General features: G+C 44.7%; 1 protein-coding gene across 1 annotated transcript in view; it reads right to left on the minus strand.

Moving 5' to 3' along the window:
- The window catches only part of stab1 (stabilin 1), a 324,671-nt gene that overhangs the window by 291,421 nt on the left and 19,712 nt on the right, over positions 1–13,538 (minus strand). The window contains exons 4-5 of the mRNA XM_038812582.1: positions 9,513–9,598; positions 8,493–8,562 (exon numbers count right to left, since the gene is read on the minus strand). Coding sequence (XP_038668510.1) covers positions 8,493–8,562; positions 9,513–9,598 — 156 coding nt within the window. The remainder of the gene's footprint in view (positions 1–8,492; positions 8,563–9,512; positions 9,599–13,538) is intronic.

Raw genomic sequence — 13,538 nt, forward strand, 5'->3', positions numbered from 1 at the left:
CAATGATCTTTTCGTCCTCGCTGTCAACAGGGGTGGTACCAGAGGATTGGAGAGTGGCGAATGTCGTGCCCCTGTTCAAAAAAGGGAATAGGGATAACCCTGGGAATTACAGGCCAGTTAGTCTTACTTCGGTGGTAGGTAAAGTAATGGAAAGGGTACTGAGGGATAGGATTTCTGAGCATCTGGAAAGGCATTGTTTGATTAGGGATAGTCAGCACGGATTTGTGAGGGGTAGGTCTTGCCTTACAAGTCTTATTGACTTCTTTGAGGAGGTGACCAAGCATGTGGATGAAGGTAAAGCAGTGGATGTAGTGTACATGGATTTTAGTAAGGCATTTGATAAGGTTCCCCATGGTAGGCTTATGCAGAAAGTAAGGAGGCATGGGATTGTGGGCAATTTGGCCAGTTGGATAACAAACTGGCTAACCGATAGAAGACAGAGAGTGGTGGTGGATGGCAAATATTCAGCCTGGAGCCCAGTTATCAGTGGCGTACCGCAGGGATCAGTTCTGGGTCCTCTGCTGTTTGTGATTTTCATTAACGACTTGGATGAGGGAGTTGAAGGGTGGGTCAGTAAATTTGCAGATGATACAAAGATTGGTGGAGTTGTGGATAGTGAAGAGGGCTGTTGTCGGCTTCAAAGAGACATAGATAGAATGCAGAGCTGGGCTGAGAAGTGGCAGATGGAGTTTAACCCTGACAAGTGTGAGGTTGTCCATTTTGGAAGGACAAATATGAATGCGGAATACAGGGTTAATGGTAGGGTTCTTGGCAATGTGGAGGAGCAGAGAGATCTTGGGGTCTATGTTCATAGATCTTTGAAAGTTGCCACTCAAGTGGATAGAGCTGTGAAGAAGGCCTATGGTGTGCTAGCGTTCATTAGCAGAGGGATTGAATTTAAGAGCCGTGAGGTGATGATGCAGCTGTACAAAACCTTGGTCAGGCCACATTTGGAGTACTGTGTGCAGTTCTGGTCACCTCATTTTAGGAAGGATGTGGAAGCTTTGGAAAAGGTGCAAAGGAGATTTACCAGGATGTTGCCTGGAATGGAGAGTAGGTCATACGAGGAAAGGTTGAGGGTGCTAGGCGTTTTCTCATTAGAACGGAGAAGGATGAGGGGCGACTTGATAGAGGTTTATAAGATGATTAGGGGAATAGATAGAGTAGACAGTCAGAGACTTTTTCCCCGGGTGGAACACACCATTACAAGGGGACATAAATTTAAGATAAATGGTGGAAGATATAGAGGGGATGTCAGAGGTAGGTTCTTTACCCAGAGAGTAGTGGGGGCATGGAATGCACTGCCTGTGGAAGTAGTTGAGTCGGAAAAGTTAGGGACCTTCAAGCGGCTATTGGATAGGTACATGGATTAGGGTAGAATAATGGAGTGTAGGTTAACTTCTTAAGGGCAGCACGGTAGCATTGTGGATAGCACAATTGCTTCACAGCTCCAGGGTCCCAAGTTCGATTTCGACTTGGGTCGCTGTCTGTGTGGAGTCTGCACATCCTCCCCGTGACTGCGTGGGTTTCCTCCGGGTACTCCAGTTTCCTCCCACAGTCCAAAGATGTGCAGGTTGGGTGGATTGGCCATGAAAAATTGTCCAAAATTCTATCATTAACCTAGGACAAAAGTTTGGCGCAACATCGTGGGCCGAAGGGCCTGTTCTGTGCTGTATTTCTCTATCTCTATCTCTATCATATGTAAATCTCCTCTGCACGCTCTCCAGAGCAATTACATCCTTCCTGTAATGCGGTGACCAGAACTGCACACAATACTCCAGTTGTGGCCTCACCAGTGTCTTATACAATTCCAACATTATATCCTTACTTTTATATTCTATACCTCTGCCAATGAAGGGGAGCATTCCATATACTTTCTATACAACCTTGTCTACTTGAATTGCTGTCTTTAGGGGCCTATCTCACTTCATCTACTCGTCTTAGTATATTCCCATTTATTGTGTACTCCCTATAACTGTTTGACCTCCCAAAATACATGACCTCACATTTCTCTGTGTTAAATTCCATCTGCCACTTTATAGCCCACTCCACCAATCCATTTATATCATTCTGGAGATTGTAGCTATCCTCTACACTATCCACCACTTGGCCAATCTTTGTGTTGTCTGCAAACTTCCCAAATGTGCTCCCCACGTTCAAATTGTTAATATATAACACAAACATTAAGGGTCCCAACATCAAGCCCTGTGGAACACCACTTGAAACAACTTTCCGATTTCAAGGGCAGCCATCGACCATTACTCTTTGTTTCCTGTTACTAAGACAACTTTTTATCCAGTTCGCCACATTGCCCTGTACCCCTGGGCTTTCACTTTCTTGACCAATCTGCCATATGGGATTTTGTCAAACACCATGCTAAAATCCATGTACACCATCCACTGCACTACCTTCATCAACTCTTCCTGTAATTTCCTCAAATAATTCAATAAAATTTGTGAGTCAACACCTTTCTTTTACAAATCCATGCTGACTATCCCTGACCAGTCCATGCCTTTCTATGTGACAGTTAATCCTAGCTCCCAGGATTGATTCTACTAATTTGCCCCCGACTGGTGTAAGATTAACTAGCCTATACTTGTTTGGCATTTCCTTCAATCCCTTTTAAAACAATGGGACCATGTTTGCATTTCTCAAGTTCGCTGGTATCTTCCCTGTATGTAGTGAGGATTGGAAAATCATCCTGAGAGCATCTGCTATCTCCTCCCTGATCTCCTTCAGTAGTCTCAGAAACAATCTATCTGGCCCGGGCAACTTATCAACTTTCAAGGATCCAATCCTTTGAGTAATTCCTCTTTTTTTGATAATCCCATCCAATATCTCACAATGTTCCTCCTGGACTACTACATCAGTATTATCCATTTCCTTTGTAAACACGGAGACAAAATATTGATGTAAAACCCTTCCCACAGCCTCTGAATCTACACACAAGTTCCCTTCTTCATCTCTGATAGGTCCCACTTTTTCTTTATCTGACAGTTTGCCATTAATATATTGGTAAAACATCTTTGTGTTTTCTTTAACTTTACTTTTTCCATGCTCTCTCTTTGATTTCCTTATTTCCTTTTTGACTTTGTCCCTGCGCTTCCTATATTCGTCTGGGCTATCTGCAGTGCTTAGTTCTTTGTGCCTATCATACGCTTTCTTTTTTAGTTTCATTCTCCCCTGTATAGTTCAAGACAACCAGGGGGGCTATCCACCACAATGGTATGCAACATCTCCAAGGAGCATTGCCAAACAACTTAATAGTCAATCATCGCCTTAACAATCTTCCAGGGCGCAATTACACACACCAGCTTCAACTTGCACTAAACGAATGATAAATGACAATATAGCTTAAGATTCCATCTTGGTGGTGGCACGATAACGCAGTGGTTAGCACTGCTGCCTCACACCTTGGGTGACTGCCAGTGTGGGGTTTGCACATTCGCCCCGTGTTTGCATGGGTCTCACCCCCACAACCCAAAGATGTGCAGCATAGGTGGACTGGCCACACTAAATTGGCCCTTAATTGGGAAAAAAATAATTGGGTACTTTAAATTTGTTAAAACAAAGATTCCATCTTGGCTAGCGCTTTACCTCTACAATCCAAATTGCCCTTAAGATGCTATTTGTCAGGGCAGCACGGTGGCGCAGTGGGTTAGCCCTGCAGCCTCACAGCGCCGAGGTCCCAGGTTCGATCCCGGCTCTGGGTCACTGTCCGTGTGGGTTTCGCCCCCACAACCCAAAGATGTGCAGGCCAGGTGGATTAGCCATGCTAAATTGCCCCTTAATTGGATAAAATTAATTGGGTACACTAAATTTATAAAAAAAGTAAAAAGATGCTATTTGTCAAGCTTGTATTGGGCAGCACAGTAAAATAATGGTTAGCACTGTTGCTTCACAGTGCCAGGGACCTGGGTTCGATTCCAGACTTGGGCCACTGTCTGTGCAGAGTCTCCACGTTATCCCTGTGTCTGTGTGGGTTTCCTCCGGGTGCTCCGGTTTCCTCCCACAAGTCCCGAAAGACGTGTTTGTTAGGTGCATTGGACATTCTGAATTATCCCTCAGTGTACCCGAACAGACACCGGAATGTGGTGCCTGGGGCAGTGTTAATGCAAGCCTACTTATGACACTAATAAAGATTATTATTGAGCTTCTTTGGAACAGTGCAGGAGGCCAAGAACACAGAAGTCACAATGGGACTGGGTCTCCATCCACCACCACTCTCCTCCGCTTGGCAAAATGTATTGTCACATTGAACAACTTTTCCTCTTATTCCACTCACTTCCTCCGAATAAAAAGTTTCTTTTCCTTTTCCCAAGCTCTGGCTCTACTCAAAATTTGTTCATCTGTAATGTCTTCCAGTTTTGGAAAAAGGTCACCAACCTCACAAATGCTAACCCTATCTTTCTCCCTCCACATTTACTTCCTGATTAGTTAAGTGTGTCCAGCAGTTTCTGTTTTTACTTCCGATGAATGGAAATTGTCATTTAATTACTGCACAACATTGCTTTCGTAACAGTTACATCCATACACCAAGCATTGTTCATTGTTTTGTACAGGCAGGAAACGTGCCTTAAATTTCTGAATTACATTTACCACAACACTTTTTGTTTTTGTGTTTAATATAATGATGGATTCAAACATCATAAACAAAGCCATAATGAGGTCAGAAGAAATTTTAGGCCATTTTGCCCATCTTAAAATCAAAACAAACAACAATGTAGCTTTCATGTAGTAAACACAGGAATTTGGCTTCAAGTTTAGAACCACACAAGCCAAAACATTATATTTACATTTAGTTACAGAAAAACAGGGTCCCATTTTCTTATTTTTTTCTTTTTTATAATCTTTATTGTCACAAGTAGGCTTACATTAACACTGCAATGAAGTTACTGTAAAAATCCCCAGTCGCCACATTCCGGCGCCTGTTCGGGTACACTGAGGAGAATTCAGAATGTCCAATTCACCTAACAGCATGTCTTTCAGTACTTGTGGGAGAAAACCGAAGCACCCGGAAGAAACCCACGAGGAAAACATGTAGCCTCCGCACAGACTGTGGCCCAAGCCGGAAATTGAACCTGAGACCCTGGTGCTGTGAAGCAACAGTGCTAACAACTGTGCTACCGTGCCGCCCATCCCTAACCAGAAGTCCTTTTGTTGTGACCTACACAATCCGGAATTTCTCATTTGACTGCGAGGAGTGAATATCTCCTCTGAAAGTAGATTTGCCGTCACAAGCTGCACTTGACAAAGATGGAAATTATGTTGTACTAATAGCTCAGGGTCTCGCTGGCACCATGACAGAAAATATGTCCTTCATCTTATGTGCCAAGCCAGCAGCATGGCTAACTTTACGATACACCTTTCTTGAGGGAAATAAAGAGGCAGTGCTGTAGGCATGCACAAGCCTCATCTCTACAATATATTTAGGCATTTTGATGCGGTTACAGGCACAGTTTCCTGTGCAAGATGGGCACATGACAGGGAAATGGGTGTGGCCTGCTTTGGAATGCCTCAAAAGCAAGGTCAGTGTTGTTGCTGCAAATGACTGTTTTGAAATCTGATTTTTCACAGTCAACATTTCTCTTCTTGCGCATTCAACATCCAGCATATTTTTTCCCCATTGTTGCGTTTTTGCTGAAGGCCAAGCTTTGGCTCCGATATGCTTTTCGGGAGTCTGGGTAATTGCTGCTGTAGTTCAGGCTGCAGTTAACAGAGCTGAGGGAATGAGAATCCCATCAGGTGTTCTTAGAATGCTGCATCAATTGACCAAGCGGGACCAATTCATCAGGACACAGCACTGTCAGGTCAAACAAAACCCCAGACAGTATAAACATAAAATTTGAAGAGGCTACACAGATACAAACATGCAATCATAGAATCATAGTATTTACAGCGCGGAAGATGACCATTCGGCCCATCGAGTCTGCACCAGCCCTTGGAAAGAGCACCCTACCTAAGCCCACACCTCCACCCTATCCCCATAACCCAGGAACCTCAGCTAACTCCACCTAACCTGTCTGGACACTAAGGGCAATTTATCATGGCCAATACACCTAAACTGCACATCTTTGGACTGTGGGAGGAAACCAGAGCAACCGGAGGAAACTCAAGCAACACAGATTTAAGATTTTGGGCAAGAGATACAGGTGGGTGTGAAGAAGCATTTTTTTATGCAATGAATAGGAATAACCTGGAATCCACTACTAATGAGGGTGATGGAAGCAGAGATGATCAGTATGTCAAAAGGAAAATGGATGGGGCACTTGAGGGGAATGAAGTTGCAGGGCCATGGGAATAGAGCAGGGAAATGGCACTGACTGGATTACTTTACAGAGGGCCACCATTTCAAAAGCAGATAAGTGTGCATTAAAGTCTTGCAACTCCCAGCGGGCCATCGCAGTGCCACTTACAGTGAATATGTGATGTCAGTTCTACAATTGTATTTTCCATTGATCATCCAATGGGCGGCACGATAGCAGAATGGTTAGCATTGTTGCTACACAGCGCCAGGGACCTGGGTTCGATTCCAGGCTTGGGTCACTGTCTGTGAGGAGTCTCCACATTCTCCTCGTGTTTGCGTGGGTTTCCTCCGTTTGCTCGGTTTCCTCCCACAAGTCCCGAAAGACGTGCTTGTTAGATGAATTGGACATTCTGAATTCTCCCTCAGTGTACCCGAACGGGCACCGGAGTTTGGTGACTCGGGAATTTTCACAGTAACGTTATTGCAGTGTTAATGTAAGCCTACTTGCGAAACTAACAAAGGTTATTATTATTATAAAAGCTGCTTGTCCTACTCCCCAACCGAAAGCGAGGTTGAAGTGTGCCCAGACTGGTAAAACCTACTATGATGGCAGGTCACTGTTGAAGCATGCAGCCATATTATGAGGGTTATGGTCTTGAATATTCTGGATGCATAGTCACACAATCACTGTATCACTCTATAAGGAATGGAGTTATGTCTGGCAATGCAGTGATTGCCAATATGTGCTGGTTCGCTGCCAAATGTGCCAAAACCAACTGTCCCTGTTGGTGCATGCAGGAAGTGTGCATTGGGCAATGGGTGATGTTTCCACCCTGATTAATCTTCACTATTAGGGAGGACTCTTGCCTCATCTGAGGATCAATATTACAATAAAGGTACTATATCTGGATGTTTCTATTCAGCAGCACAGCGATTGTGAAAAAGATTATGCAGCTACTCTTCAATCGACAAACATCCTCAGTCACTGAGGGACACTTCTTCTATGTCATTTTACAGAGACCGTTACTGTAAATTGCCCCTCCTTGATATTTCCTGTGTTTGGTGATCAACTTTTCCTTCAGCACATATTATGCTGTCTAAGTCGGTTTGAATGTTTCCTGTGTTGCACAATAAATCAAATGTAGGAATTAAACTGGCCTCTAAGGTCACAGAAACACATTTGAATATCTCTCTGAATCATAAGTGATGCAAGAAGAATTTTAGGCCAATTCTCTAAGTATGGTGTCTCTCTGGCAATGTACTCATTTTTCTTTGGCATGGTGTGATTTTGGTTTCAACTGGGCTGAAATATTTGTAAGCTGAAACTTAGAATATTGCACAGCAACTGCACTCATACGGACACACACATAGAAACACAAAGAAACACTCACACCACTCCAGTGACTAACAAGATAGCTTGGATCACTCAAAATGGCATCTTGGCTGGAAGTGTGATGTTTTCATGGAATGTGGGCATCGCTGGCTGGGCCAGTATTTATTACCCATCCCTAATTCCCCTGAACTGGGTGGCTTGCTGGTCCATTTCAGAGAGTGGTTAACAGTCAACTACATTGCTGTGGGTATGGAGTCACATGTAAGCCAGACCAGACCAGGTAAGGATGGCAGATTTCCTTCTCTAAAGGGCATTAGTGAACCAGGTGGGTTTTTTACAACAATTATTTGACTTTTCATTCTAGATATTTATTGAATTCAAATTGATTTGAACCAAAGCATTACTCTGGGCCCCTGGATTATTAGTCCAGTGACAATAGCACTGCACCACTGCCTCCAAGCAGCCAAAGCAAGAAATATACAAAAAGAAATCACCCTGAGAAAAATTGCCTCCTATGACAAAAAGTGGGAGAAATTAATCTTTGATGGAAATGTAGAAAGGCTGCAAACTGAGCTGAGTGTACAAATTTCAACTTAAAAAGAGTCAAAATAATCAAAATAGAATGATTTATCTCAGAAAAGATATTAAATAAATAGACCATTGTTTCTTCTTAATTTATCCAATATTGGGTTAAAGTTCCAAATATTTATTTGATCCTTTCACTTATATTTTGCAGAGTGCAACTATTGCACAAAAAAGCCACAGTCGAAGTCAATATGGCAAGCATTTGTTTTTAGCATTGGAAAGGAGATTGGGCAAAACTTGTCGATGGTTTTATGCTAACACTGAGCTTTCAATGAGTGAAGGTCAAACAATTATTCTAACTCTAAGTTAAGAAAAGAATCGTCGTACCCATAACACAGTCAGGGCCATATGCTTCCTCATCTGCACATTCCTCGCAAGCATTTCCTTTGTACTTTGGCTGCAGTAAAAGAAAATCACAGTTTCAAAAGTTGGAAGAACAGAACATATGAATCTGCAGAAGTACTGTTATCTGGAGCTTTGTTTAACATCATGTTACACTTGAAGAAACATGTTACATTCTAAAGCAGGTGAACCGTCCACTGATGGTGTGCTGTGCTCTGAATGTCATTCTAAGAAACCAGGTGATGAAATGCAGTAGAAATTAATCTTGAGCATTACAGCACAAAAAATTGTAAAGGCTGCAACGGAATTATGTCTAAATGACCCAACACTGAGGTAGCTGAAAATGCTTGGCATAAAACAATCTATTGCATACAATTGTAAGACATTGATAATACAGTCGCTTGATATAAAATAATCTATCCTCAAAAAATGCCCTCAGAGAAAAAATGTTCACATTTGTCAGACTATAAGACGTTAGTGGCAGGGATTTTACACTCCCGTTTGCAGAAGCCGTGGATGGCACCAGGAGTGCGAAATATCGCGAGAGGCCCAAAACACGATTTATGCTGGTGGGATTTCCAGTAGCGATTATCCCGCCTGGCCAATGACGTAATGGGAATTCCAACGTTCAACTTCGGGAAGCCCATATCAATAAATTTACTTCTCATTATCAGGCCTTTACACCTAATAATCCCCCAATCCGGTACATAATCGCCGACGTGAATTACGACTGGTCTCCCACGGCATGCAGAGCCGGCTATAGGAGTTCAGGTGAGTGCAATGATCGGGGGAAGGGGGCATGCCTGGGTACTATCCCCCCCTTTTTGTAATCAGCTGAATAATACGGCGGAGACAAAGGTTGCCCGCCATTTCTCCCTTTCGCTGCACTACTCTGCTGTAAAATGGGACATTTGTGCCAGTGTGTCAGACTACATTATGTTAAAAGGGAAGCCACAAAAGCAGCAGGAAATTACATTAATATGCTTTTAAGAAATGCAGACTGACCTCACAAATGCAGCTTCCATTCCCTAATACTCCATCTAAACACGTGCCATGTCCATTGCAGGGGTTTGTTGCTCCACCAGGACATTCTAGGTTAGACAAAAAAAGCTTATTACAGTGCATGGCATTATTGTTTTAGGTTTTTAATCTAAAAGTGTCTTATGAAAGATCACAACAATTTGCAAAATAGTAACATGATTGTCAACATAAATACAGTGGTATTCCAGAAGTAAAATATTGTTTGAAGCATTTCAACATGACAAAGTGTCATCAGAAAGATGCCATAATTATGAGTGTTATTTATTTATCAGAACTACAGTCAGCAAGAATTCAAGAAATGATACAATCTGAACCCTGGACTATTAATGCAGTGAACGTAAACACAGCTTTCCGTAAATGTCACTTAGAACGGAGGTCTTGGGCGATGGGGAATGGGCGAGCAAGTGGTACCAATTGGAAAGTCCTTTCAAAGTGTCGGCACAGGCATGATGGGCCAAATGGCCTCTTTCCAAACTGAAAGGTTGTGTGTTATCCTTCTGAATGTGACAAAGAGAACATGATGCTCCATCTAATTATACATAGAAGCAATGAGTGGAAAATAATAAAATGTCTGGATTAGGATTAGCACTGAGCAAGCTATTCCATATCATTTGGTATTGTTCCTGCCGTCTTTATTGCTGTTCTAACCTCCAGTAATCCAAGCATCCTCTGGTTCCATATCCCTGTTAGTATTTGCCTTGTAAAGACTAGGAAGAGATTTTCTCCCCCTGGAATTTTGTGACGTGTTGCTCACTTCCTGTTTGCTCAAACTGAGAGATCTTGGTTAGAACTGTACACTAACCCCCCCCCCCCTCCCCCCCCCCTCCCCCCCCCAATGATGGGTTCTGAGATGGTGGGGGGAGAGGGGAGTGGCAAGGGAGGAGGGGAGGAGCGGGGGGAGGGGGGGTTGAATTGCATGGATGGGTTTCCATCTGGGATTATGCTCGCCCTGACACAGAAGCAATTTTACACTGGGGCGGGCAAGGCCTCAAATGGGAAGCTCACCCATGACTCTATTAAGACCCTCAAGTGGCACTTAATGGCCATTTAAGGGCCTTTTGCAGCCAGCCTTAATTTCTAAGCTGGGTGTCATAATATGCACCCATTCACATCATGAGGTAAAAACAGGCAGTGACAGACACCCAGGTTAGCCAATCAACGTACAGGACAGAACACAACCAATCACCAGACAGAACACAAGAGGGGGGCTTCCAACTGTAAAACACATGAGGCACCAGCACTCCGCCTCTTTCCATTGGTGACAACTGTAGTGATATTCAGGGTGTATATATCAGTCAGCACCTTCTACACGTGGATCAGAGCTAGCCTGGTCTAGTTAGTTAGAGTTAGTACACTTAGAGTAGAGTGTCAACCCACAGCCAGCTGTGTGCATTGTTACAGAAGTTCAATAAATTGTATTGAACCAACGCCTACGTTTGGTGTATGCTTTACAGTTCATCTGCATCCTGTTGCAGTCCGTGTTACTCCAGGGTGAATAACATAACATGATACCAGGAGTGGTTACTTCACCTTGAATAATTCAGTGACGACCAGCAAGTGCCTTCCAGCGGAATGGAGAAGATCCAGGCCCCTCCACAGCTCCAGATCTCCAGAAATCTCGGCGCCAACTGGCGAGTCTTCAAGCAGAAATTCAGTCTATACATTGAGGCCTCTGGCCTCAAGGATGCATCCGATGCCAGAAAAATCGTGCTGCTCCTATCGACTGCGGGGGACTAGGCCATCCAAATCTTCAATTCGCTCACTTTTGCTGACGGGGAGGACAAGACCAAGTTCCAGACCATGCTAGACAAATTCGACAGTCACTGTGAAGTCGAAACGAACGGGAGCTTTGAGCGCTATGCCTTCCAGCAACGCCTTCAGGGTAAGGATGAGCCTTTCCAATCCTTTCTAACTCATCTCCGCATATTAGCGCAATCCTGCAACTACGGCGACACCGCTGATTCCCTCATCAGGGATCAGATCGTGTTTGGGGTCCACTCTGACGCTCTGCGGGAGCAGCTCCTAAAAATAAAAAACATGACCCTGCCAGTAGCCATCGAGACGTGTAAAGTGCCTGAACAGGCAAAAAGTCGCAATTCCCGCCTAAAATCAGCACAACAGGAGCAATTTGCCTCCCACGAGGCTGAGAGTGTACATGCCATCGCCCGATGCGGTACCTTAGCATCGATGAAGGCGGCCATTTTTCTTGCTTTTCCTGAGGTCCCACGCATATGCACCACGGATGGGAGAACGAAACGGCCGAAGACCGCACTGTGCATGTGCGACGACGCACGGAGCATTACAACGTCAACGTCATGACATGCCCGAACTGCGGCACTGCCCACTTAAAGCGGCAATACCCTGCAAGAGGCAGGCGATGTTTAAATTGTGGGAAGCCTGGCCATTATGCAGCCTTGTGCAGGTCTGCACCTCCGATCGTGGGCCAGCGATCCCAGTTCCAACACAAACACGTTCAAAGTGTGCAGCAAGGGCTGCTGGATTCGGAACCTGGTAACACCATGGATCCAGAGGACGACTGCCTGGAGTCTCCATATCGTGTGGGCATCATTACCATGTATGACAAGGCCTCCTCAAATTCAGCAACCCGCCTACCCATCCTCAACGTGGATTCTGCAGACGAATGGCGTGCTGTCGTACAGGTTAACCAATGCAGTATCCGGTTCAAGCTGGACACTGGTGCTTCAGCCAATCTCATATCTCAAGCAGATCTTGCTCGCATCAAAAGGCAGCCAAAAATTCTTCTGTCGGCCTGCCAGCTGCTTGATTATAATGGCAATGCCATTACTGCATTAGGGTCCTGTCACCTGCATGTCTCCAACAAGGCCATCAAAGCTACACTAAGATTCAAAATCGTCAAGCCTGACGTCCATGCATGCAAGCTACTCAATCTCGTCCAGCGCGTGCATGCCATGTCCTCTGCCAATGTGAATCTTCAGGCTGACATTGACAAAATTCTGTGACAATACCCGGATGTGTTCAGTGGGATGGGCACGCTGCCATACCGCTACAAAATCTTATTCAGGCCTGAAACCACGCCTGTGATCCATGCACCACGCCGGGTGCCGGCTCCTCTGAAGGACCGTTTAAAGGCATAGCTGCAGGAGCTCCAAGACCAGGGTATAATCTCTAAAGGGACGGAACCGACTGACTGTGTCAGCTCGATGGTCTGTGTGAAGAAGCCCTCTGGAGAACTGCACATATGTATAGATCCCAAGGATCTTAATCGAAACATAATGTGGGAACACTACTTGATCCTGAAGCGGGAGGAGCTAACCAGTGAGATTGCACATGCCAAGTTCTTCACGAAGCTAGATGCATCGCGTGGCTTTTGGCAGATACAACTGAATGAATCCAGCAGGAAGCTCTGCACGTTTAATACAGCTTTCGGAAGGTACTGTTACAACCATATGCCAGTTGGTATTGTTTCAGCCTCTGAAATCTTTCACAGGATCATGGAACAGATGCTGGAGGGCATTGAGGGTGTGCGGGTTTATGTTGATGACATCATTATATGGTCCACGTCTCCAGAGGAACACATATCTCGTCTCCAGCAAGTCTTTAGACGCATACATGCCAACGGCCTGAAGTTGAGCAAGGCCAAATGCTCCTTTGGAATGTCATCAATCAGGTTTTTGGGTGATCACATATCCCAGCAGGGCGTGCAACCAGACTCGGACAAAGTCAAGGCCATCAACACCATGAAGGCCCCGGAAGACAAAAAGGCGGTACTCCGCTTCCTGGGTGTGGTTAACTTCTTGGGAAAGTTCATTCCCAACCTGGCATCACACACCACGGCTCTCAGGCATCTGGTGAAGAAGTCCACTGCCTTCCAGTGGCTAGCCATACATCAAGCAGAGTGGCTTGAGTTAAAGGCAAAGCTCACCATTGCTCCGGTACTAGCTCCGGTACTGACCCAGAGTGGGAGACAAAAATCTCCACGGACACCAGCCAGGACGGCATTGGTGCGGT

Source organism: Scyliorhinus canicula, chromosome 11 (assembly GCF_902713615.1).
Source record: "Scyliorhinus canicula chromosome 11, sScyCan1.1, whole genome shotgun sequence".
Taxonomy (NCBI): Eukaryota; Metazoa; Chordata; class Chondrichthyes; order Carcharhiniformes; family Scyliorhinidae; genus Scyliorhinus; species Scyliorhinus canicula.